Source organism: Natrix helvetica, assembly GCF_964273705.1.
Source record: "Natrix helvetica genome assembly, chromosome: 4".
NCBI classification, from domain to species: domain Eukaryota; kingdom Metazoa; phylum Chordata; class Lepidosauria; order Squamata; family Natricidae; genus Natrix; species Natrix helvetica.
The window spans coordinates 156,706,011-156,732,838 of record NC_138550.1 but is presented as its reverse complement, the minus strand read 5'-3'; the positions used below and the strand labels follow the sequence as shown (position 1 = coordinate 156,732,838).

The 26,828-nt window shown below is 42.2% G+C and overlaps 1 protein-coding gene across 1 annotated transcript in view; it reads right to left on the bottom strand.

The window, feature by feature from the left end:
• The window catches only part of FER1L6 (fer-1 like family member 6), a 134,571-nt gene that overhangs the window by 18,519 nt on the left and 89,224 nt on the right, over positions 1-26,828 (bottom strand). Inside the window, exons 27-36 of the mRNA XM_081950571.1 lie at positions 26,544-26,666; positions 25,609-25,648; positions 22,284-22,402; positions 20,003-20,134; positions 17,896-18,021; positions 13,808-13,935; positions 8,379-8,549; positions 7,645-7,805; positions 5,594-5,739; positions 2,743-2,831 (exon numbers count right to left, since the gene is read on the bottom strand). Coding sequence (XP_081806697.1) covers positions 2,743-2,831; positions 5,594-5,739; positions 7,645-7,805; positions 8,379-8,549; positions 13,808-13,935; positions 17,896-18,021; positions 20,003-20,134; positions 22,284-22,402; positions 25,609-25,648; positions 26,544-26,666 — 1,235 coding nt within the window. The remainder of the gene's footprint in view (positions 1-2,742; positions 2,832-5,593; positions 5,740-7,644; positions 7,806-8,378; positions 8,550-13,807; positions 13,936-17,895; positions 18,022-20,002; positions 20,135-22,283; positions 22,403-25,608; positions 25,649-26,543; positions 26,667-26,828) is intronic.

The window sequence follows — 26,828 nt, the reverse complement described above, 5'->3', positions numbered from 1 at the left end:
GAGTTCTGTGATGTAATGTCCTGAGCAGATGGTTGTGGTGTAACATCCCGGGCTTTAGCTTGGCTCCAAGTGTGTGGTCTGGCCATGTGTTCATGGCATGTGTCAGTTTGCTTTGTGTGGGGGTCATCACACAGCCCATTACCCAGGTTGTTACAACACAAAAGAACAATAGGCACACAGCCAGTACCTCAGCCACACAGGATGTTACGAAACAGCCTACTACTCTGCAAACATTAACTCCATCAACTATCAAGATGTTATAACATAGCCAACTAATCTGCTTACAGCAACAAAGCCAGCACTCCACACACCCCCACCAATATTTATAGAAAGACGGCAGCTCTGATCACGCTTTGCTCACACAAGCACGAAGCCAAAGGCACCAGCCTGAAGATGTTGAGTGGGACCTCGTCGAAATGTTGCCAAGATACTCTCAATCTTACACGGGAAAAGACCTGAATATGCCAATACCTGCATACCTGTACCCGTGAAAATCTACGAAAACAAATACACATACACATACACATACATACATACATATATACATACATACATACATACAGTACATACATACATGCTTGCTTGCTTTGAACTGTATTTGGGGTTCTTCCAATCTTATGGGAAGACCCACCTTTGTTCAGCTGAATAAATGTGTCATTTAGAGAGGAAATCTGGACTCCATCTTTTTGTTCACACCAAAGAGAATAAAGGTAAAGGCAAAGGTTCCCCCACACATGCGTGCTAGTTGTTTCCGGCTCTAGGGGGCGGTACTCATCTCTGTTTAAAAAGCCGAAGAGCCAGCGCTGTCCGAAGACGTCTCCATGGCCATGTGGCTGGCATGACTAAATGCCGAAGGCGCACGGAACTCTGTTACCTTCCCACCAAAGGTAGTTCCTATTTTTCTACTTGCATTTTTTTTAATTAAAAAAGTTTTGTACAAACAGATTTTCCCCCTTTTCACCCCCCCGCCATACAATATAAATCTCATACAAATGCTATACCCCCCCAACCCCCCCACAAAAATTCACTTTCAAATATTATACCAAATACTTTGCCCCCTCCCCTCCCCCCATCTTAAAATAGATTACTCGTAACCCCTCTCCTCCCAACAAACACAATATAAATTTCTCTTAGATTAATAATAACACATTGATCCCATTTTCTAAGCTAATTTAACATCTATAACTCTTAATATAAATTTCTCCTAGCATAACAATGTTTCATTAATCCCATCTTCTAATTTATTCATACATATATATTGCCCCACCCTCCACCCTAACCCTCCCACACCTCCCACACAAACCCACCCCCCTGACTTCCGCTGTATACCACTCTAACAATTCCAAACATCCCATATACTATTTACTCTGATCATCTATCGGTCTAAACATTCTTACCTAAAGGCTACATAATAACTCCTAGTCTGGTATTTATTCTGTATATAATCAATCCATTTTGCCCATTCCTGTGTGTAATCCTCCTGTTTCTGAGCTTTTAAGAAAGCTGAAATTTTTGCCATTTCAGCGAACCCCGCCACCTTCTGAATCCATTGATCAATTGTCGGCAAAAAGTCTTTTTTCCAATGTTGCGCAATCAACAACCTAGCTGCTGTGACCGCGGAGTGAATTGTATTCTTTTGTTAAATACATTCTGCATAACCCACCATATTTTTATCCAAAAAGCTTTAACCTTGTTACAAGTCCACCATACATGAAAAAAGGTAGCATCTAGACACCCGCATCTCCAACATTTTGGTTGAACATTTGGGTACATGCATGATCATTTTTTAGGATCTAAATACCATCTGTAAAACATTTTATAAAAATTCTCCCTTAAATTCTGTGACTGTGTAAATTTAACATTCTGAACCCATATTTTTTCCCACGTTTCCAACATAACCACTTCACCAAAATTCTACTTGCATTTTTACATGCTTTCGAACTGCTAGGTTGGCAGAAGCTGGGACAAGTAACGGGAACTCACTCCATTATGCGGTGCTAGGGATTCGAACTGCTGAACTGCCGACCTTTCTGATCGACAAACTCAGCGTCTTAGCCACTGAGCCACTGCATCCCTCCCCTCTAACTTAGGTAGCAGCAAATATTAATTCTGGAGACAATGCAATAGAAAATAATACAGCTAAAGACAGATGACAGTTTCCTCTTAGTGCAGAAACAAGCTTGAAATAGGGATCAATGCTCATGATGCCCCCCCCAAAATGTTGATCTGGGAAGCATTTTTATTAAACTAAAAACCTTGCAATGATTATTTCACTAGAAAGAAAGCAGGATCTCTCCTCTTAACGTAGGAGTCCTTCAAGCAATTCTGCCAGACAAAACAATGTCCGTTTAGGACAAGCAAGAGCAGATGAGGATTAGACAATGGGAGACGTTTTTAAAATTAAAAGGACATTCAAAACCTGTCAAAAAACCCTGGAATTTCCTGCCGGCTAAGGGGCTACTTAACTAGCCTTGTCTGTTCTTTAAAATGGCAAAGGTCGGTTTTGTCCTTGAACAGGAGAGCAAATCTCAGGGTTTGGAAGCAAAATGGAAAATCCTCCAAAGTAGTAATGGCAAACTATCTGTGTCACAAACGCTAGATGGATGTGCTACCGTAATTGCAAGGGGGGCAGCTTGAGGGAGCCTTTATTTTTCCCGAATAAGAAATGCTGCCTTATGAAAGATGCAGGACATTAGCAAATGTATATTTGAGGACAAAGAAGAAATGCACGTCATCAATTACCCTTTGGGCTTTCTAGGTGAAATGTCAACAGCAGGGCCAGGAAGAGGCATATCTTTAGGAAATATATCCACCCACATCTGCACACGGCCCTTGAGAGGAGAAAACACAACACAGAGAATAAGATTCTAAGCTAGTCAAGAAATAGAATTATTACAGATGAATAGAGTTGGAAGGGACCTTGTAGGTCATCTAGTCCAACCCCTACCCCCAAACAGGAGACCATACACCATTTCTGACAGATGGCAGTCCAGGCTCTTCTTGAAAGCTTCCAGTGATGAAGCTCCCACAACATCTGAAGGGAAGATGTTATTTTTTAACAGATTAACAGATTTGGAAAGGACCTTGTAGGTCATCTAGTCCAACCCCCAGCCCCAAGCAGGAGACTTTACACCATTTCTGACCATGGCAGCCCAGTCAAATAATTCAGTTCATCTTCTTCTAGTCTCTTTTTGAAAGCCTTCAGTGATGAAACCCTCACAACTTCTGAAGGCAAGCTGCTCTTTTTTAACAGATTAATAGAGTTGGAAAGGACCTTGTAGGTCTTCTAGTCCAACCCCCCTGCCCAAGCATTTCTGACAAATGCAGCCCAGTCAAATAATTCAGTTCATCTTCCTCCACCTCTCCACAAGGACCTGGGAAGAAAATGCCTTTGTACCTCCTCTCTGTCGGAGTCTTTAACAGTAACAGAATTGGAAGGGATCTTGGAGGTCATCTAGTCCAACCCCCTGCTCATGCAGGAGACCTATACTAGGGGTTCAAACTGCCGACCTTTCTGATCGACAAGCTCAGTGTCTTAGCCACTGAGTCACCTAGCCAGGCTCAAGGCTTGGGTCCCTAAATCTATGGCACTTCCCTTATTTCACGAGTCTCTTGATCTGATTTTGAAAGCAGCCTTGCAAGTGATTGAGTGCAACCTGTGATCGGAGCTTTCTGTTTCCTTGTGATCTATTGCTTCAGACAACGAGAAGAGGGATCCAGAAAGAGAATAGAAGAAAGAAAGGGGGATTTGACAAAGGAAGGGAATAGACTTCCTCTAGACTTCTTCAGTCTATCATGATTAATGCATGATTCTGAAGGAATGCAGCTGTTGATTGAGAAATGTTTGCTCAGTCATGCTCTAGTACATATTATTCTCTTCAAATCATGGAAGCACGGTTCATATTCCAACTCTATAACACTTTTAACTAACATAAAAGAAAGTTGAGATGTTGGGTTCTTGTGTTTCCTGAGCACGGAAAGTCTTTCCTGGAGACATTTCTTTAGCAAGCTAGGTAACATCATCAGTGAAGTAATATATACTACTAGCTTGTCTTGCCAGTCTTAGAGTATAATTTTCTCCTTGTTGTTTTCTTGCTTCTATTGTTTCTTCCCTGATTATTTATCTGGTGCAGTTTCCTGCTTATCTGGGTGTTTGCTGTGACGAAGAATATGCTCCAAGCGGCTTTTTCTTTCCTTGGTTTTGGGTTGTATCTTATAAATGATATCTAGATCAGTGGTGGGATTCCAAATCTTTTCCTACTGGTTCTATGAGAGAGTGCTTTGCGCATGCAGCACTCAAAGACCGCCCTCGGTGTCAGCGCAAATCAGCTGAGCTAAAAAAACCAAGGGGATATAGGACAGGGAACAAAGGGGGTGGAAGGACGGGGCCAGGGACGTGCTGTCAAGGGTAGGCAAGGGAGGCAGAGCCTCACCTCTCTTCATGAAATAATAGTATATAATATTATATACTATATACTATATACTATATATATATATATATATATATATATATATATATATATATATATATATATATATATATATATATATATATATATATATATATATACACATACATACATATACATATATATATATATATATTTAAGCCCACGCTTGAAGATGGCAGGTGAGATCCTGCCGAAACGTTGCAAAGACAATCTCAACCTTACACGGGAAAAGACCTGAATACAACAAAACCAGCATACCTACACCCGTGAAAATCTACGAAAACAAATATTATAATATTATATACATCCGCCCGGCCGTGCCCGGGAGCTGCGGAGGCAGAAATGTTGTCGGCGCTCCCGGATGATGAAGGCACGAAAGCGAATGGGGAACGACGAGAACCTTCCTGCCTCTGCTGGACTGCAAAGTCCAGCAGAGGCAGGAAGGTTCTCGTCGTTCCCCAGTCGCTTTCGAGGACTGTGGAGCGCGAGCCGGTGGAGCACGCTCAGGAAGGCGGGGAATGGGATCACGTGTGCTGGAGGCTGAGGCAGCCTCAGCCTCCAGCACACGTGGTCCCATTCCCCGCCTTCCTGATGCCGTCACCAGCCTCACCAGCCATAAACCTCACTGCACGTCACTGGACGGGGCCAACCAGAGGTGGTATTGGCCAGTTCTCCAAACTACTCAAAATTTCCACTGCCGGTTCGCTCGAATCGGTCTGAACAGGCTGAATACCACCTCTGATGTAGATGGAGTTTATCTCTGTGTATCTGTTGATGGCTGATTTGTCAGAATTTCAAATTCAAATTCCCAGAGAATACCCTACCATTTTTGGATTTGGCTTCACCTTAAACCTTAACCATATCCCAGTTTTAATTGTGGTTTAATTTATCTAGGTGTTAAGAGATAAAGGATTATTCATTCTTTCTTCTGACTGCCAGGTAACATTCATGGATACGTTCTGCAAATTGTCTATTTGCCCGATTACAGAACATGTGCAGGAAAATAACCAAACTCCGAAAACACCAAGAACCCAAAAGTTCAACCCTGAGTTACATACGGTACATTCTCTACTATTGAAAATTAGGATAGAAGTAATACGATAAGATTGTTTGCCATCTATCTAAGATGCAGCCGCATTTACCTGTTCCATGCCAGGCTTGTCTTTGTGATAGAGAGGCCTTGTCTCAATGTGGTCGGGCACCAACTTACATCCAACCTCTGGAATTTCATTCCAAGAACGCAAAACTTTCAAAGCAAGGTGTTCATACGATTCTACTGACTCCCCCTCTGAACAAAGAAAGACAGCGTGAAAACGAACAGAAGAGTTAGAAGGTTAATATACTGTTTAATTATCATTGCGTCAGTTAACAAAGTGGGTCATTACAATATCGTACAATGAAGAAAGTCTCAACTGGTGGCAGCCTGGAATCTAAATATAGTTTGGTCTTCTGAAGATGCAGAACTCCAGGAATTTAGGAAGTAGAAAACATCTCAGAAGAGGTAAACCTTTTCCATATTGTTGCCAAAACAACTTAACAGAAATGTCCATGAAATCACTAGGTGCTGAGTTGGTTTCTAGGAAGACTCCCCCCCCCCCAAATGTAGAGACAGATGACCAAATACTGAGAATGAGAATGCACCATGGAACAATACAAACAATTGTTGGAAGAAATAACCATCTGGTTCCATTCCAAGTGGAGAGAAAGACACTGGAAACATGGAGGTTGATGGGAAAGATGGTTTATTGGTGAACAGAGCCACAGGGGTTTTAGGTCCTGGACAGCTGAGCATATGGAGTGGAGAGTGAGTGTTATTTATACCCTCTCTTGGACCTTGCCCTTGAGCTTCTTGTTCCTGTGGCAAGGGCATGTATTCTATTGGTTGCTGTCAGACTCCAATGGGGCTATACAGGAGTCATAGGTTGTCTGAGCTCCCAGGTTTGGTTGAAACTTGGAGGGTGATTTAATGTTCCCAGGTGTTTGTGCCATGTGGTGAGCTCTGCTGATAGACAATCCTATTATGTCCTGGAGGGTCATGTCTTAATCCTATCACCCTGGAGCTGGAGGCCTTTTGTCTTGTAGATAGGCTGGCCCAATCTTTCTCAATGGGCACCAAATATCTGCTGGGGGCAGGAAGCTTCAGGGAGCTGGAACGGCACTGGGTTGCTACATGTATATATTCTCCATAAAGGTAAAGGTTCTCCTTGCACATATGTGCTAGTCGTTCACGACTCTAGGGGGCAGTGCTCATCTCCATTTCAAAGCTGAAGAGCCAGCGTTGTCCAAAGACGTCTCTGTGGTAATGTGGCCAGCATGCCTAAGCGCCGAAGCCACACGGAATGCTGTTACCTTCCCACCAAAGTGGTCCCTAATTTTCTACTCGCATTTTTTACATGCTTTCAAACTGCTAGCTTGGCAGAATCTGGGACAAGTAATGGGAGCTCACTCTTTTACGCGGCGCTAGGGATTCGAACCGCCAAACTGCCAACCTTTCTGATCGACAAGCTCAGCGTCTTAGCCACTGAGCCACCGCATCCCTATTATATTCTCCATACATTCTACATTCTACATATATTCTACATACGCATTCTCCAAAGCACCTGAGGGCAGAACAAGAAGCAATGGGTGGAAACTAATCAAGGAGAGAAACAATTTAGAACTAAGGAGAAATTTCCTGACAGTTAGAACAATTCATCAGTGGAACAACTTGTCTCCGGAAGTTGTGAATGCTCCAACACTGGAAGTTTTAAAGAAGATGTTGGATAACCATTTGTCTGAAGTGGTGTAGGGTTTCCTGCCTAAGCAGGGGGTTGGACTAGAAGATTTCCAAGGTCCCTTCCAACTCTGTTATTCTATTCATGCCAGAAACTGGGCCATGCAAACAAGCAAAGCCTCATCCGTGGGATGAAAGCTACACCCCCATCGGTTGGTAGAAAAACTCTCTCTCCACGGAAGTGATCCCTGGTGCCCACAAGTTTGGGGCTACTGTTTTAAATCACCCTTGCTTAATGAGCCAATATTGCTTAGATCTGCAAGCTAATTGGCAATACTTATTATTAATAAACTGTTACTGATGAAATAATAATGCATCACCCGATATTTTTTATATAGTGGCAAAAACACTGTTCCACTTGGGGTATACCCTGAGTATTGTTGATATTGGTAATAATTCACCCTGGGCCAACACAGTTACCATTTTCATCTTCCTGAAAGACAGTCTGTCCTGTAAAGATTTTTCTCCCTATTTGTATCTTTCCAGGTTGCATGATCGGCTCATTCAGTTTGTTATCTTTGCACAACTTGCTCAAGATTTCAGTTGGCTTGAGGGCATCTCTCCAAGCGTTGTATCCTTCACTAAAAATTCAAGGAGAGGAGAGGATTTTACAGAGGGAGGAATGAGAGAAGGAAGCTCACTTCAAACTGTGGGTCAAAATTACCTTTGCCAAACTGTACAAAACTTTCATAAATATCTACAACTCAGCAAACTCAACTTTCCTCTAGAACAGGGGTGTCAAACTGAAAGTCTGGGGGGCGGATCCTACCCGTGGGGTACTTAGATCTGGCCTGTGGGGGGCCACCCTGGAAACAGCAAAGGACCGGCCCACGGTGCTTCTGTCAGCGAAAATGAGCTCCCAAGTTCCGTTTTCGGCTGCTACAGCTTCCTGCAACCCTCTGCCAGTGAAAATGGAGCTCAGGAGCCTGTTTTTGCTGGCAGAGCACTTGGGCTGCCACCGACACCCCCGATAGGAGTGATGTTGATCTGGCCACGCTCCCCTGGCCACACACACCCTGCCCCACCCACCCCCGGTCAAACACAACCCTGATGCGACCCTCAATGAAATTGAGTTTGACACCCCTGCTCTAGAAGTTTTTGAATTTCCTTATCCACCCGTTCTTTATAAACTGAATGTCCTGGAGGGACCTTACATTTCATATTGGCTTTGTAATCCACACGTAGCCCTGTGCCTGCTGTAGAAACGGTTTTCTAGATCAATTTTAGTTTCTCCAATGAGGTCATCTGAACCAATCAAATCATAGTCATAGATCAGGACTGAAAGCATGGATTCTTTAGGGAAAGTTGCCTGGATTTCAAATGACCTAATGCAAAAAGAATAATAATAATAATAATAATAATAATAATAATAATAATAATAATAATAATAATAATAATAATAATAATAATAATAATAATAATAATAATAATAATAATAATAATAATGTCAAATTCATTTATGATTGGACTATAATACTAAGCATGGTTAATTAAGAACAAGGCTAACTAAAATTATGAGAAGTTGTTCATGGTGTAGAATGGAGTGGATTTTGTCCTAATCAGGTTACCATATTAGATTAGATTACTTTATTGTCATTATACCTTGTACAACGAAATTAAATCCCATCTTCAATGTATATTATAAATAATAGTAATAATAATAACAACAACAATAATAACAATAATAACAACAGCAACAACAATAACAACAATACTAATAACAATGATAATTATTATTATTAATAATAATAACAATAATAACAACAGCAAGAAAAAAAATCACAAAATACCAGGACTTGCAAATTGAGGTTGAGCGACTGTGGAAAAAGAAATCATGTGTTGTCCCAATTGTAACTGGAGCCCTTGGAGCAATACCTAAAGGGCTACCTCGCTATTTGGAAAACCACCCTACTTGGAACAACTTATATCCTCCGACGTTACCTTAACAGTTCCTAGGTCCTTGGTTAGGACTCGAGCTGTTAGGCTACCAACCATCCCCAAAGGCTGTGAATCTCACCAAAGATTAACCACATAATAATAACAACTATAAAAATAAAACAAAAACACATATCCTTCACATTCAATACAATTGAATTGAAAACTCATGATACTGCATTAATATTTTTCTGTTTTTTTTCTGTTTCTGACTTTTTGTTTCTTTTTCTGTTTTAATTGCAATAATATGCACACGAACAACTGATTTAAACTCAGTGTAAATCGTTCTAAACTTGACTGTAATAATATGATTTCTGTAATAGAGTTGTCAAAATCTGGAATGCCCTAGCTGATTCAGTTGTCTCAGCTACAAATTTTCACAGTTTCAGTCACAAATTGCCTATCGCCCCTGTCATTGTATTTTATTCTCTTATTCTTTTTCTTGTTTTTGTTTGACAAATTCCAATTAATAAATAAAAATATTGCATTATACAGTAGAATTCAATATAGTTACTGCTCTAGGATAGAAGGTGTTTTTCAGCCTATTTGTCCTTGTTTTTATTGCCCTGTACCGTCTGCCAGACGGTAATAGTTCAAAAAAAGGGTGCCCAGGATGAGATGGATCTTTAAGAAAGTTTTGAACTTTTTTAAGGCAGCGGGAGCTCTATAGCTCTAAAGCTATATTAGCAAACAATGTAAGGTCTTATGAAGAATTATATTAGGTAAAAGTGATCCTGTAGAAAGGAAAATAAGTGTGTTTAGTGGAGGGTGATGGACATTCGGATGGGAAGAATATCCTGGAAACCAGCCTCTAGACAAAATGGAGAAAAAGAATTGAAGTTCATCCAAAGTTTCCATTTATAATGGACTTCATTTACGTTAGTTCATTTTTTTCTTGGAAAATCCTAGCTGGTATCACCATGAAATGATGATTAATCAGCAACAGACAGAGACAAGATAGTAGCATTCAAGGCAAATATAAGAAAGAGGTAGAAGGGTTAATTCACAAAGGTCTCTTTAGTGTGGTTTATACCATTTGTTCTCTCAACTTTCTCTCCTCCAAGGTTTAATGAGGCTGCAGAAAATTTAGCAACAAATTAAGCAAGGTAACGAGATGAGAAGTCACAGGTGGAAATCTTCAAGCTTAGTCACACCAGTTGGCAAAGTAATTATAAACATCTCTGTTTTCAGCACAAACAGAAATAAAATCTCTGAGTTATCTTTATGGACACATTCATACAGTTTTCTTGACAACAGTATCTTCCCCTGGGATTTCGTTTACTTCCCCATCTAGACTACAGTCTTGGGATCCCCCAGTGGTCTTCTATCCAAAGATCTGGCCTGATCCCTGTACAAAATGTAAGCCACCTTAACCAGGTGCGTCTATCTGCTTGGTTGACTATTATTGTGGCCCACCAGCGGCCAGCAGAGCTGGCAGCAGAGTCAGACAGTGAGGAGGTTGGGGAGGAGCATGGGCCAGTCCTGAAGGCTGGGGAAGGCTCGGACAAGGGCTCTGCATCACAGGCAGAGACAGGACCAAGGCCATCTGGCAGTGATCAGGTGCCTACGGAGCTAGACAGCAGTGAGGCAGAGGAACAGCTGGAGCCTGTTCCCAGTGTGTGCATGCACAGAGCTGCCAGAAGAAAAGAACAGCTCAGAAATCAGGGTTGACTTGGGAGTAAAGCTACAGCTGGCCCCTCCTATAGGAAATGAAAAAGGAGCAAAAGGGGAATGGGCTTTTTCAGGAAACAATTCGTTCATTCGTTCGTTCATTCATTCATTTCAGGAGTGTGAAGATCTGTCCGTGAATCTCAGAGACTCTGTGCCCAGTCTTTCCTTGCACAGCACTTCATTTGGAAAATATTTACATGGCAGCTTTCCAAGTTAGATAACTTCTGTAGTCATAAATATTCCTTTGAAAGACTGTTTGCTGGGCCTTGCTGAATGTGAATGAGAGGAATTCACATTCATTTAATAAAAGGGTTTTTGTTGGGACTAGGACTCTGCCTCGTGCTTTTTGGGGAAGCCTAGATGAGACCTACTATACATGGCTTAATACCATGCAGAATCCTGCACTTTAAAATGATTGAACTCTGCAAATAAAGGGAAGTATGTTTATTAGAATGCTCAGATCCTTCTCCCAGAGTTGAACTTTTTTTGGGGAAGAATATGTGAGTAGGGAATTCAAGGAACTACATTCACTTTGGTGGCTAAGTGAATGTAGGAGAAGACTCCAAAGATCATTGTTTGGAAGTTTAGTGACAATATTTACAATGTTGGCTTTGAATATGGTTTCATAACATCCACTTTGGACTCTCTTTTCCAAAATGTTTGTTAATGTAAACATTTCTTGTGAGGACTGGCTCTTGTTAATCAAGGTTGTTTGGAATTGATTCAGGTGGGGTCATGTCCTTCCTGGAGAATTATTACCTTTCAGCCTCTAAATTAAACTTTTCAAATTGGAAAATGATGAGGCAGTGTGACAGGCGTTCAACATTTTTATTGTAGGAGATTTGACATGGAAACACTCTAGCCCTTGTTTCCTTACCAAAAATTAGTCAAAATGTGATTGACTCATGTAACCCATCTCTCCGAATTCCTGATCTCATGCCTGTTAACTTTTAGTACATTTCTGAGGTGGGTCAAATGAGGACCCAGATTGTTGGGGGCAATATGCTCACTCTGTAAACCGCTTAGAGAGGGCTGCAAAAGCACTGTGAAGTGGTAGATAAGTCTAAGAGTGCTATTGCTACAGCAGCTATTTTACAGCATTTCTATGCGTGAAAAATATTTTGTGTACCAATAAAGTCAGGTAACTATTATCATTGGAGCATATTAAAACCACACAAGAGATGGACCATCTCTTACATCAGAATGCATTTATTCAAATGCAACCGTGAGTCCTGCTGTTGCTATTGTGCAAGTAATTACTCTTCTTGTAGTCCAGGGGTCCTCAACATCTGGACCAGAGATGAGCACCGGTCCATGGCCTGCCAGGAACTGGGCTAAATAAGCAAGTGAAGCCTCATCCATGCATGCGCAGAAACCAGACAGCGTGCAAAACCATGCTCTCCTGGTCCACGGAAAAACTGCCCTCCATGAAACCAGTCTGTCCTGGCCCCGTCAGAGTCTTAAGTGTGTGGAGGAGGATCAGCCAGTGATGGGGCTGACGGAGGTCAAGGGGGTGGCCTTGTTGGCTTCAGAGGAACACAGGGAGGAGCAGGACAAGGCAGCTCTGGGTCCCTTGGGCTCGGGATGGCTTGCCAGCAGGGAAGAATGGGGGCAGGTTGACCAAGAGAGGGGGAAAGAGAATGCAGGCAGTGGAAATGAGGAGCAACGGAGCTCAGGCGATGAGCCAGGACCGCTCCCTCCTGATCCCCGAGCATGGAGAGTGGAGAGATGGGAACAGTGCAGTGCAGGCCGACCCGAAAACTCGGGACGAGAGCACCCTGCCCCTCTTCACACCTGGTGACTGAGATTTAAGGAGACTCTGTGGGGAGGGGCACTTGTTGGGAATAAGTGCTGAATTCGTGGAGTTTTGTGTGCCATTGCCGACGTCTGGAGTTCGCTGGACTTCTTGCCTTATAATTGCCTTGTTCCTTTACTTCATTGAACTCATTGCCTTGTTCCCTTGTCTCGCTGGACTTCTTGCCTTGAAGCTAACTACATTTTTCTGGACTACTCACAGCCAGAGGCTGCTGGAGGTGCGTATGTGAGCACTTTGCTTCAGGACTTGCCATAAATGTGGGAACATTTGGGGAAGTAGTGGGATATGACCGGTTCGCCCCAGTACGGGCATACCAGTGCCTGCTGGGAGCACCAGGTACCATTTCGGTATGCTGCTCTGGGGGGCCCACCCTCCTTACCTGTATTTGACTTTGGCGAACGTGCATGGAGCATACACCGCCTGCGTGACGCTCCACCGAGCAGGTGGAGCGTCGTGGGCGGTAAGTATGCATGCGCAATCTGCACATGTGCTCCGTGCATGCACGTGGTGAACGCCGGGCCCCATTGCAGCCTACCAGTTGCAATGGGATCCGGAACTGGTTTGGGGGAAAGTTGGAGCAATAAAGGGGAGTTTGAACTATCAGCTGACCGTGTTGCCTTTGTGCCTTGCCCCGGATCGTCACACAGTCCCTTGCACTCAAAAGGTTGCGGGCTGCTGTTCTAACAACCTACTAGAAGGCCAAAGTAATCTCTAGACCAAACTAGGAATTCTGCAGATGTGTTGTAAGAATGATATACATCTAATGTAGAAAGCTGCACAGGTAAAACTCCAGTACAAATATTTTAATTACAGAAGAGTAACTTTAAACTTAAGATGTATTCTTAAGAGAATATATCTCTTAGACTTAAGAGATATTCAAATGATTTGTGATTATGCCACTGTGTGAAAATCATCACAAAAGTAGACAGCTATTAACATGTACACTCAAAAGGGTGGGACTTGTATCATAACACATCCAACATTTTGCTAATTATGAATCTCTCCCCACAGATAACTCTAGATTAGACAGTATGCATAGTTTTGAGAACCAAGATTTACAAACCGTGACATTTCAATATTTAATAAATGCAACTCAAGGGAAGAAAAATGTCAGGAGTAACTCATTAATCGTGAGACACTGTGCACATTTAATGAACTCACCGGCCAAAGATGGGATTTAGTTGCTTTGGAATGTATTTGTCTCGGTCCTTAATTTGTGTTTCCCCCAATTTCAGCACAATATATGGATCAGATTTACCATCAGGGTCAGCAGGACTAAGATTAAAGGCCTGCAAAAAATTGGGAAAAAATATTATTTAATAAATGCTCTTCTGTGCATTAAAGCTGGTTTTCAAAGACAAACCTTGGACAGGGGGTTGGGCTTGAAGTCCTCCAAGGTCCCATCTAGCTGTAGGATTCTATGATTCCAAGAACCAAGGTGGGTCCTAAGCAGTTTACTACCGGTTCGCTGAAGGGCGTTTTGCTCGCACGCGCCCACCACACATGGCTATGCATGCGCAGTTGACTAAAAACTGTTCTGCACATGCGCAGAAACATGCCGGCAATGGCAGAAGAAACCAGGGAACCGATTCGGGGGCGTGGCAGGCCTGGGCCACTGTCGGTTCCAGCGACCCAAGCCGCCATACTGTTACCGGTTCAGCTGAACTGGTCTGAACCGGTAGGAACCCACCACTGCTCTGAGGGCACCAATCATACCAGGGCAACAAAACAGGAACACAGCTACCTGCCCTTCCTTTTCCTCTCCCTCACCTGCAAACACTGTTTCTATTGATCTGGCTGCACACAAACCGAATACATAAACAAACCTGTTAAACCACATCTCTTTTTTTCAGGGTCGTGCTGCATCTGTGAAGGTGCAGATGTGCAAAGTTTGAAAAAGTTGGGGAGTTTAAGCTCCTGTTTGAAGGCCCCTATGAAGCTCTTCTCCTTCACCTGAACTCTTTCCAACTCTCCCATTTACACAAGATTTCCAGTGTTTCCCCATTGAGTAAGTGGAAAATGTTCTGCTTTAAAATAAATGTGAGATTAAACCTGCCTTTCCCAAATATTTTCCCCACTATGAGAAGCTTCTGTTTTCCCACGGGTTCTCAAGGGGTTGAGGATCAATTTGTTCTTGCTTCTGTTTTGAGCAATCTGTTCTGAACAAGGGCTGACAGAAGAGGTCTGTGTGGTATTCCTGAACCATCTCTCCATCAGTCTAAAGCAGAGGTGTCAAACTCGCGGTTCGCAGACCAAATGCGTGACTGCCTGGCCACACCCACTCCCGTTTTAGCGAAGGGAAAAAGGTGTGATACATCACATGACGGCAATGTGTCGTCGTGGCTTGACGGTCTAAAGCAGGGGTGTCCAAACTTGAGAACTTTAAGACTTGTGGACTTCAACTCCCAGAATTCCCTAGCCAGCTGGCTGGGGAATTCTGGGAATTGAAGTCCACAAGTCTTAAAGTTCTCAAGTTTGGACACCCCTGGTCTAAAGCATCATTTCCCAACTTTGGTAACTTTAAGATGAGTGGGCTTCGACTTCCGGTTCCGGCGGCTACGGCGACGGGCAAGCTTTTGCCCGCTCCCGCTCTCCCGGTGGGCTTCCCCCGCTTCTGGGGGGGAACAGGACGCCCCGGAGAGGCGTCCTGCCGAGGGAGCGGCTCACGGAGGGTCCTGGCATCGGTGGCGGCTGGTGGGGGCTTCTCTGCTTCGCTCTAGGCACCGGGGAGCAGTATCGGAGGGCGCGTGGGCGTCTCGCTCCATGCCGATCGGAGAACGCAAAACTGAAGGAAGCAGCGGCGGTGCGGTGAGATGCTTCCTCTCTTCATTCCCTTACTTTTGAGTTGATGGACTTTTCAGTAATTTTAAAAGTTAATCTTTCGGATTCTTCTTGGAGGAGCGGCTGGAGGGGAGGGGGATTTCCCCCCCCCTTGGACAAGAGGCTTGAAAAAATTCTGCTCTCGCCCCCAGGGGAAGGAGGAGGGGGGAGAGCCAACTAATGATGCCTCACCCCAGTAAAAGTGTTTTTCATTGGACTTAGTCCCAGAACTTATTGATGACCTGAGAACTTTATGAACTTTTAAAATTTTTCCTATGCCTCTGAGCCCAAAGCTGGCAGGGCAAGATGGCACACTTCCGTTGTCTTCATGAACTGTGAAACCTGACTCCACCTTTAAAATTCAGGCTTCCGGTCTTTGTCTCCGTGTCACCCAGAGGAATCTCTTGTGGATTGCTACTTTTTGAACTCTTTGGAGAAAAAACTTTCATCTATTGCTAGGCTGATTAAAGAAACTCCCACCTGTTTGGATCTTCTGCCTCCTGGACTCATCTGCCTGCTCTACCTCTCCAGCTGCCCAGTCTCTACATTGACTGATCTCTTTGTTTTATAAACCATGTATCCAAAAAGACCACCCCCTGGAAAACCTGGCTTTGCTACTTCTGCACCGACATCTGCAACATCCAGCCCTGCCACACAGTCAAAGATCACAGAACTGATGCAACCTAAGAGTACAGAGATGGATTTGCAACAAATGCTCCAGCAACTCATACAAGGCCAGGAAGAAATTAAGAAACAATTAAAAGAAATGAAGGAAGAAATTAAAGAGAACCAAGTCCAAATTTATAAGAACTCACAGAGACTGGACCTTGTGGAGGGTGGGGTGGCGGAGGCGAGAGGGAGGGTAGAGGCTTTACAGAAGGGGAACAAAGAACTTGATATCCAACAAATGAAAACAGAGTTTGAGAGAATGTCCTTTTATCTTAGATTTCAAAATGTAATAGAAGCAGATGGGGAAAATATAAGGGACATTATGACTAATATTTTAGCTGAATACATACACAAAGATAAACAGCAGATGGAATGGGAGATAGATCTGGTTTATAGAGTGAATTCAGCATATGCCAGAACACACAATGTACCCAGGGAGGTTCATATTAAATTCCTTAGGAAAAGCACAAAAGATGAAATTCTAGGTGTACAAAGGGGGCAAGCATTGACATATCATGACAGGGAGATAACCATTCTGAAGCAGATCCCCCAAAAAATTAGGGAGAAAAGGAAAAACTATTCACAATTGGCGAATAAACTATACCAGAAGGGGGTGTGGTTTAGATGGTTGATGCCTGAAGGTATGCTGATATTCTGGGAGGAGACAAGAACCAGAATCAATACACCCATAGAGGCACAGGCCTTTATGGAAAAAAATAAAGCGAACCTAGAAAAAACAGAAGACGCTACAACGGTCATACAGGACACGGGAGGGGCCGGAGCTCTGCCAGCGGGGGGTGAAGGGGAAATATCAAGAAAGCTCAGATCACAAAAATGAATAAGAAAACCACAATGTTATAAACAGACCGAAAGTAATAATGAAGTTATATCTAGACTATATATTATATCTATAGAAATTGATTGAAAACTTTTTTTTCTAGAATTAATATGCTGATTTCTTATGATTATGTATTAATGTTTTATACTTAGATGTATCTTATGAGTTTGGAGGGAGGGGACGTCTGCCACACTTGCAACTGCCAAAATTTGTAACCATTCCACTTAGCCTTTTCCTTATAAATGTCTTAAAAAAACCAATAAAAATTTTTGGAAAAAAAAAAAAGATGAGTGGGCTTCAACTCCCAGAATTTCTCAGCCAATATGTATCAGGTGCAGAAGATCAGATCCATACATGAAGATCAATTAAATTTATTCCTACCCTGTTCCCCCTACCCCAAATAAGAGCTCCCCGGATAATAAGCCCAATTGGGTTTTTGAGCGCATGCGCTAAAATAAGCCCTCCCCAAAAATATTGCAACACAGCAGCAGCCATGAGGTGACCACACTCACCACTTCCTGCACCTCAAAAATAATAAGATCTCCCAAAAAATAAGGCAAGTGCTTATTTCAGGGGTCAAAAGAAAATAAGACCCTGTCTTATTTTGGGGGAAACGCGATAATTATGCCCAGGCACTGAAATCTACTCAACTAACAGCACCTGCTTGGAGTTAGATAAAGATCAATGGAATGCAAAGGAAGTTGAACATAGTTCGATTGTAGCTACATAGGGATTCTAGGCCAATTCCTCTTTTAACTCCCCCCCACAAGGTCTGCCACTCCTCCTACAAGCAGAGGTGCAAGTTTTTTGCTTTTTATAGATCTTTACATCTTCATTATCTTGGAACGCTTTCTTGCATTGGAACCAATGGAATCTTTTTAACTTAAAAGAAGAATTTGACGGGAGTTTAAGGGATACTTACGGCCACAATGTATACTCTGATAAGAACATTCACTGACTGATTTGGGGGTAGGCCTTGCAGAATTCTCAGAGAACCTCCGTCGCCCGAGGAAGAATCTTCAGGAGTTTTGTATATGCAGAAGCAGCCCTTCGGTCAATATATACGACATGGCTAAATTACTCGTGTCAAATAAACTCAGGTAATGCAGACAAAAAAACAACAACAACATTTTGGAAATTATTCCCTAACCCTCTTAATCTTATGTTGGTGCTCTTCTTTCATTTCTTCTTAAGGACAACTTTATTTAATATTTTAGTCACCTCTGGCAATATCTCGGCATTGTTATTTTAAGTCTAGCATTCAAAGGAATGAAACAGATGTGGCTAGCAGCTCTGCAATCAATATTTAGATTTTCTGACTTGTTTATCTGCTGTTAGGTTTCTTACCTTGGTCTGGCAATTATAAGATTAACAATCTCAGAACAACAGGTCAGTGCTGTATTTCTGTTAACTTGCCAAAGTAAAAACACGGATACTATTTGACAGCTGGATTAAGGTCTATAAATCTTAACTCAGGGGTGTCCAAACTTGGCAACTTTAAGACTTGTGGACCTCAACTCTGAAGTTCACAAGTCTTAAAGTTGCCAAGTTTGGACACCCCTGTCTTAACTGGTGACATTCTAACTAAACTAAAAGAAAAATATCACAAGTTCAACTCTTTTTTCCCCCACTATATAAGGAAACTATGGATGTTGGTGATAGTGCAATATGCAGCTAAATATTATTATTTTTTATGGCATCTAAAATGCTTTCTGACTGCACTGCCAAAGTTCAGTGGCATGGTTTTGAAATATGAAAAGAGGTGCCAACTATGCAATACTTTAGTGCATCTCAACCTCAGCAAATTTAAGATGTGTGGACTTTGGATGGTTTGTCTTGCTGGCTGGGGAATTCTGGGAATTGAAGTCTACACACCTTAAAGTGAGATTTGGACATAACATGAAACAGGGTCAGACTATAAGACCTCCTGGGGACCCCACCTATCCCTTCTATTTTGTTATACATTTACTGAGTCTTGAACCAGAAACTTGAACTCTGGAAATACAAATGTCAGACCACAACATCTGTTCTAAGGAGGCCAAGTCAGTTAGAGGTCTCGCCTACGAGTCAGGCATATAGCTTAACCCCAAAAGCCAGTAAGTATTCAGTGCTTCCTGCTTGCCTATTGCAGCCTAGACATGAAAGGGAAACACAGTAGAATTCACTTCTTCGCTTAGAATTAAGGAATTTAGCCAATAAGAATGCTTTAAAATATTTCCGTGTTTTTGATGCTTTGAATACAATATAAAAATGTGTGTTTGGATTAGAACGCTGTTCAGATGTTAGAAAATTGTTATCTCTTATCTGAACCATTTGGCCAAATAAAGCTATTTCTTGATCTCGCAGTCGAAATCTCCTGATTTTCTGCAACACTAGGGTTGAGAACAATGGTGTATTTCATAAAATAGGATGGCTTAAATTTTACTGTATTGTAAGCCTAAACTGAGTTAGAGTCCAAATAGGGAAGGAAGGAAGGAAGGATGGAAGGAAGGAAATCAAGACCACTCCAAAAACTGTGTCAAAAATTGGAAACCTTTCAGCATATTTTATATAACATTATCTACTATGTGAACAATCTATGGCAGCCTTAACACTCCCCAAATTATTCAATCGCTTATATATCGCTTACCCACTTTTGTTCTGAAAATGATCTTCATTTGTCAATCAGTGAAGAGCGACAAAATATTTGACCTTGTTTTGCTGCAACATTTGGCTTATAGATCAATATAACCCTCTGTCCACTTCTTAATATTTACATATATAGTAGCTCAGTGATTCTCAACCTCAGCAACCTAGCAAGAGGTGTGGACTGCAACTCCCAGAATTCCCAAGCCAGCAAAGTTCATTGAGGGTCAGAGCTGATTTAATTCTGAGGAAAAGCAAGGCTGCCAAGCTTTGCAGATAAGGTCACCTATGTTTGCACTCTCAGAAGATTGAAGCAGTACAGGGCAGTAACGAGTAATATGAATTTTTCTACTACACCTATCCGTGACATATCACACATATATTTTGTCCGTCTTGAACCCTACCTTAAATTTCCCGACAATCCTGTCTTCAAAACCAGTATGATCTTCCTCAGTAATTTTGCCTCGAAGGAGTTCAAATGTTTTTACCCAGTCTTCAAAATTGTTGAACTCGCTCTCCAAATCGCCATCATAGACCTGGGGGGGGGACGGGGGGGGGGGGAACGGGGAATGGACCAAAATTCACTGCTAAGGAAGAAAAGCACAGGTCTTTTCTTTTCTGTATTACTATAGCTTATTCGCATGTATTCTGTTTGGTTTCCATTTATGTATTTGCTATTTTGTTACTATATTTTAAAAATAAATTGCTTTTATTACTTTATTTTATATTTCCTATGTGCCTTGCAGGGGTGGGTTGCTACCGACATTACTGCCGTTTTGGCGCACAAATTTTTTTGCATGTGCGCGCTCTCGTTCTGCGCCAGTGGTGGGTTATAGGCGGTATGCCCCGGTACGGGTGTACTGGAGCCTTCCCGGAGCACTAGGTACTGTTCCGGTACGGTGCTCTAGAGGGCCCACCTGCCCGCCCAAGCTCTTTACCTGTGCTTTAAGCCTTTGGTGCTTTCACACACACGCATGGCACGTACAGCGCCTGCGCGATGCTCCGTTAAGAAGCTGGATCATTGCGGAAGCTTGCAGAAGCATTGCTGGAAGCTACGACCAGTTGGAGTGGGATCCGCAACCCACCACTGTTCTGCGCGCATGCACATTTGCATCTAAAAAGGTCTGCGCAGACGCATAGCTGTAGAAAAGGGGGGGACATTTAATTTTTGCAATGAAGATGGATCTGCGCATGCACAGAACTGAAAATCAAGATGGCGCCACCACTGATAGAACCAGTTTGGGGGGGTGGCAGGCAGGCCCGAACCAGTAGAAACCCACCTCTGGTGCCTTGCCTAGAGAGTCTAAACTATGCTATATAGCTATATATAGCTATATAAATAGTCCTCGTCTTATGACTACAATTGAGCCCAAACTTTATGTTGTTAAGTGAGACATTTTTTAAATGAGTTTTGCCCAATTTCACAGCCTTTCTTGCCACAGTTGTTAAGTGAATCACTGTGGTTGTTAAGTTAGTAACACAGTTGTTAAGTGAATCTGGATTCCCCATTGACTTTGTTTGTCAGAAGGTCACAAAAGGTGATCACATGACCCTGGGACACTGCAACCGTTGTAAATATGAATCAGTTACCAAGCGTTTGAATTTTGATCACATGACCATGGGGCTGCCGCAACATTCATAAGTGTGAAAAACAGTCATCAGTCACTTCCTTCAATGCCATTGTGACTTAATATAGTCACTAAATAAACTGTTGAAAGCCGAGGACTACCTGTAATTCATAAATTCATCACATAAACAACTTAACAACCTTTCAGTTGTAGCACTGCACTGTATAAAGCAAATTTAATGATGTTTCCTATCAGTTGTGTTAAGTAAGCTTCTGTGTTCAGAAATTTGAAACAATCATTGACACAAAACAAGATGATTACTCTTGCTTTCATAATTGAGATCTTTTTTTTTTATCCAGAAGATCTCCTCTTATGTGCCTTATTTTATTCAGGCAGGGAAGTTCCGATCCACATGTGAAGGTCATTAAACACATTTACTGCTAAAACACCTATGCACAGGAATGTTCTCAACTAACGGTTAGCATTTGCTTGGAGTTAGATAAAGGCGAAAGAAATTCAAGGGAAGTTGGACTTAGTCTGCTTGTGCCTACATAGGGATTCTAGGTTAATCCCTCTTTTAACTCCCCCAAGTGCTACCACTCCTTCTCCTATAAGATAAAAGTTCCCCTTTCATATATGTGCTAGCTGTTCCTGACTCTAGGGGGTGGTGCTCATCTCCATTTCAAAGCCAAAGAACCAGCGCTGTCCGAAGATGTCTCCGTGGTCAGGTGGCCAGCATGACTAAACATCGAATGCACACGGCACACTCTTACCTTCCCACCAAGGTGGTCCCTATTTTTCTACTTGCATTTTTTTACGTGCTTTCAAACTTCTAGGTTGGCAGAAGCTGGGACAAGTAACGAGAGCTCACTCTGTTATGCGGCGCTAGGGATTCGAACCGCCAAACTGATCAACAAGCTCAGCGTCTTAGCCACTGAGCCACTCTTTCCCTATAGGAGTACAGAATTATAGCTGGTTTCATTTCACGCTGAATACCAACTGTCCTGCATTCCTCAAACACCGTCCTAATGTTCCAAACTGGGATTTCAGTTTTCCAAATGAAATCAGTATAAATATGAAATATTCTCAGATCTGAATGAATCATAATTAACTTTACCTCCATGGTGGCTAGCCTGGAAGACGTCTCTGTCACTTTGGCTTTCAGCAATTTCTCTTTCTTCTTTTTATCTGGCTCATCTACAGTGCTAAAGCTGACAGAGGCTGTAGTGTCTTTTGCTATAAAAATGAAAATACAGTTATTATAATGGTAATGGCTCTGACAAAAATAGAACTGCTAGGTATGGACTGTACAAATCCAGACCAAAATCCAGTTAGAGGGCAACTAAAAGTTTCTGTTTGCTCCCATCAAGATTTCTGCACCAAGAATGAAACTCAAGGCTACTATTACTGAAACCAGATAAGTAACTGTAAACATGCTAGCTGAGGAATTCTGGGAATTGAAATCCCCAAGTCTTAAAGTTGCCAAGTTTGGAGATCCTTGCTAGAAAGCTCAGCTACTCATGTCAAAAAACTGCTTCAGTTTTGCTTCTGTTCAGGCCCACCCATGCTGTTCCTTTCCATATTTCCACAGGCATAGCCTTCACACCATACTCCTTTTCACACTTCCTTTGGATTTAAATAGCTCTTCATAAATAACCACGCTTATTTAAATAGCCTTTGATTTTAGGTCTGGCAAAATATTTCAAATTTCTTCACACCGGCATTCAGATTTTCCAAGCCAACATTTGATGCTTGTTCCATATTTTCTATGAAGGCGTACACTGTGCTGTAGGAAGTTAGCACCCACCCCCTCTTTAAAAGATGAAATGTTTTAGGAAATATTAAAAGGGCAGAATATTTTCCCTAAAAACAAGGCAGAAACACAGCCCCCGCTTTGTAAATGGGCCATTAAGGCCTGAGCCAGTCTATACTACATAACAAAGATGTACCTCCTTCACACAGAGCCATAATAGGAAGCCCAAAGCCCTTTCATTACATCATCACCCAGCACGAGTCAACCAAGCTTGGGACTCAGGGCAGCCTACAGAGTTGCCCCTGCAGGGGCCCATGGGAGTCTGACACCCAATCAGAATATAAGATCAAATTCAAAAGCCCAGAGAGGATATAAAACTCTGGCACTCTCAGCATCTCTTCCCTTTTTTTCTTCACCCAAGATCTTGAAGCATGTGATCCTGTCCACCATTAAAACCATCTTTCCAAGTAGCCTCCATGTTTCCAGTGTCTTTTCCCCCACTTGGAACTGAACCCAGAAGGACATTTCTTCCAACAATATTTACCAAGACAACAAGGGCAACGATGGCACATGGCGTCAGGATTTCCAGGTAAATCAAACAGGAAATATGGCAGATAAGCTAATTCTACTTTATAGTATGGCTACCTTAACAAAATCTTACAGGTCTGAAGGTACAATTCTTTGGCTGTCTCCTTCACAGCTTGAAAAGCTAGGGAGGGTCCCTTCTGAATCTCTTTCTCCATCCATTATACAGCTGTGGACTATGCCTTCTCTTATCTGACCATTCTCTAGGCAGTATCTCTTTGTCCCCCTCTCCAAGATCTTTCCCACATACTACTATGCATAGCCTGCTAAACAGCAGAACTGCATTTCAAATGAGGGCAAAATTACACTGAACATGAATACAGAATCAGAAAGAATAACTCCGTATAATTTGGCTAGCTGATTAAAAAAACTTCACTCAGGGGCAGGATGCAAATAACCCGCATAATTAAATCTCCCAGACGTTCTGCTGTGTCAGTGGTTTAAAGATTAAAATTCCACTCACCTTCACCAACTTCCCAGCTAATAACAAGTTACACAAAAGATGAGATTATGAGCCACCATCTTCTTAATAAAACTTCTCTAAGATGCTATAGCTTGAATTAACCCGCTCCTTTCCTGCAGTCCATCTCTCTGCTCATTTAGACTAGAAATTTAGACTAAACGCTCAAGTTTAGGGCCAAAGTAGACAAGGAATGCCCAGCATTTCTCCATGTTTTCCTTGCCAGTAGTAACTAGAGAGGGGTATATCAGAAGTGCAACCAGAGGGAGGGAAAATTAAACATCACCCCTTCCTATATAATCTCAGTTATAAAGTTCCTATGAGAGGGATGGCCAAATAACCTCACACACCGTGTGAATGCAAAAACAGGTCCCATAACCTTGAGCCTGTTTTCTGCAGCCATAGATCCCATCTATGAAATTGCAGTAGGTAAGAAAGAACCTACTGTTACAAGTTCTCCATGAAGAAGGCTGTTGGGGGGGGGGGGTGTCCTTTGTCACTTAGAATCTCCTTCTATGTGGGCGTGCCTTAAGTATGCCTTTTGAGACCTTTCTGAAATGTGCTAAACTTCTGAATCTCATTAGCATGGCTGGCTGGGGAATTCTGGGAGTTGAAGTTCACAAGTCTTCAGGTTGTCAAGGTTGGACACCCCTGATGTAGACCATCCACATTTGCTGCCAACATACTTGAGGTAAAAGTCTTTTGCATTCCGGTAATCCCATCTGTTTTAGTGGATACTAGTTGATAATCTGGCATAGCCCAGATATGTATTTATCCCAATCCTGTATTAGAGGGAGCCCCCTTGTGAAGTACCATGGCAACTCCACTGTGCTGTACAGTAGAAGCTATTTTAAGGCACAACAGGCTGTATCTTAACAGAAAATGAATCCAAAATGCACACTATCACTGGCAAAGGTTCAGTGACTTGACACTATGGATTTAATTCAGTCCTTTTGATTTCAGCGGCCCAGGCATTCCGGAGTTATGCTAGAACATACACACACAGACACACACGGCCATTTACATGTGTGTGTGTGTGTGTGTGTGTTTCTGTGTGTGTGTGTGATTGTGTGTGTGTGTGTGTGTGTGTGTGAGAGAGAGGGAGAGAGAGAGAGAGAGAGAGAGAGAGAGAGAGAGAGAGAGAGAGAGAGAGAGAGAGAGAGAGAGAGAGAGAGAGAGAGCGCTCTGAATACCCCATGGAACTTTCAAAGGTGCTTTTTCAAAAGTCAACTGGACATTGTTTTTCCTTGAAGACATTTTGCTTTTCATCCAAGAAGCTTCTTCAGTTCTGTTCAGAACTCTTCAGAACAAAAGAATCTTCTTGGATGAGAAGCGAAAAGTCTTCAAGGAAAAACAAGTCCAGTTGTCTTTTGAAACGTCATCTTTGGGACAACCAGGTGATAGGAATGAAGAGGAATTGCCATGATAATGGACTTCTCTTTCTCCTTCTATAAATGACATTTTCAGTGGGATCAAAAATTCCTTTTCCATGGAAAGATATATTCTGTAGGCAAACAGACATTTTGGATACAAATCACTTAGAATATACCAGAATACTGGTTGAGTGTGAATATTCTTGAGAGAATGGACTGTTACCATTTACTATGAAAAACACTATTAATAAAAATGTAAATATTTACTCACATATTCCTGGTTTTCCATCATTGAAATCGAAGACTTTTGCCTTTGGAATAAAACAAAAAGTTTAGATACTTATGAAAATACAGATCAAGCGGCTTAACTGCAATCCAGCTTTAACAAATTTACTTTCTGTTATTTAATTATTTACTTAGGGATGAAGCCAAATGTATGTGTCCCAAGATAATATTGCAGGAACCAATTGGGTTGATCACCAGGACCAGAGTTTTTGTCTTCTGAGCTTTAGGACTCGTACTAGAGCCCATCTTCAGGGAACTTCTCTCTAGCAGAGTGTGTGCTATTCCCTGGGTGGTGCCTGTTGTATGTGGCTTTTTAGATGCTGACTGGGGTGTTGATGGCTGGCCATTAAATTGTTGGCTGTGGTTTGCTTGTGCTGCCCAGCCCTTGCCTTCTAAGTACTTGATAATCTGGTGGTAAATAAGCATGCCTGTTGACTGAAGAGGGGGCAGAGGTGGTATTCTACCGGTTCGGACTGGTTCACCCGAACCGGTAGCGGAAATCGCAGGTGGCCCCGCCCACTCGCCCCAGCTCTATGGAATCCCATTTAAGCCCTTTTTTAGCCAGAAACGCATGCATGCGCTCACATTTGCAAACCAGTAGGGAAGGTACGTAAGTACCACCCCTGACGAGGGCCCGTTTCCCAGGTTTCAATCACTTCCCTGGCTGTTTTTGTGCCTGCTTGTCTGACAGTCTTAGTAGCTGCAAAATTGAATGTATGTCCTTGCTCATTTCATGTGAGGCTACCAATGAGTTCAGGACTTACTTAGGAAACTCTTTAATGGAAACTGTGTGTGTGTGTGTGTGTGTAATATCTGAAAAGGAGCTATTCCTACTCAGGAAAAAAACTTCAATTCCCCCCCCCAAAAAAAATTATATCACATAGAAAAATAGATTAAAATGTGTATTATGACTTTGCCTACCTTTTGTACTTTTTGTATTGAAGCATAATACTTTGACCACCAATCAATGACATTTTCAGCAGATTCATCCACGACAGTTCTCTTTTTTTTTTTGGTAGAGCGGTAAATTGATTTTTTGCGGTCCTTAAAAAAATGTCACAGGTAAAAATGACTTTTGCTTGGAGTCCTTTTTTTAAAAATGTACTTTGGTATCTATTTTTCATTATATCAACACAGTTATTCCCTAACAAATGGTTCCAATTTATACAAATGTCTAGGACAAAGAAATACTGAATAAGGATAGAT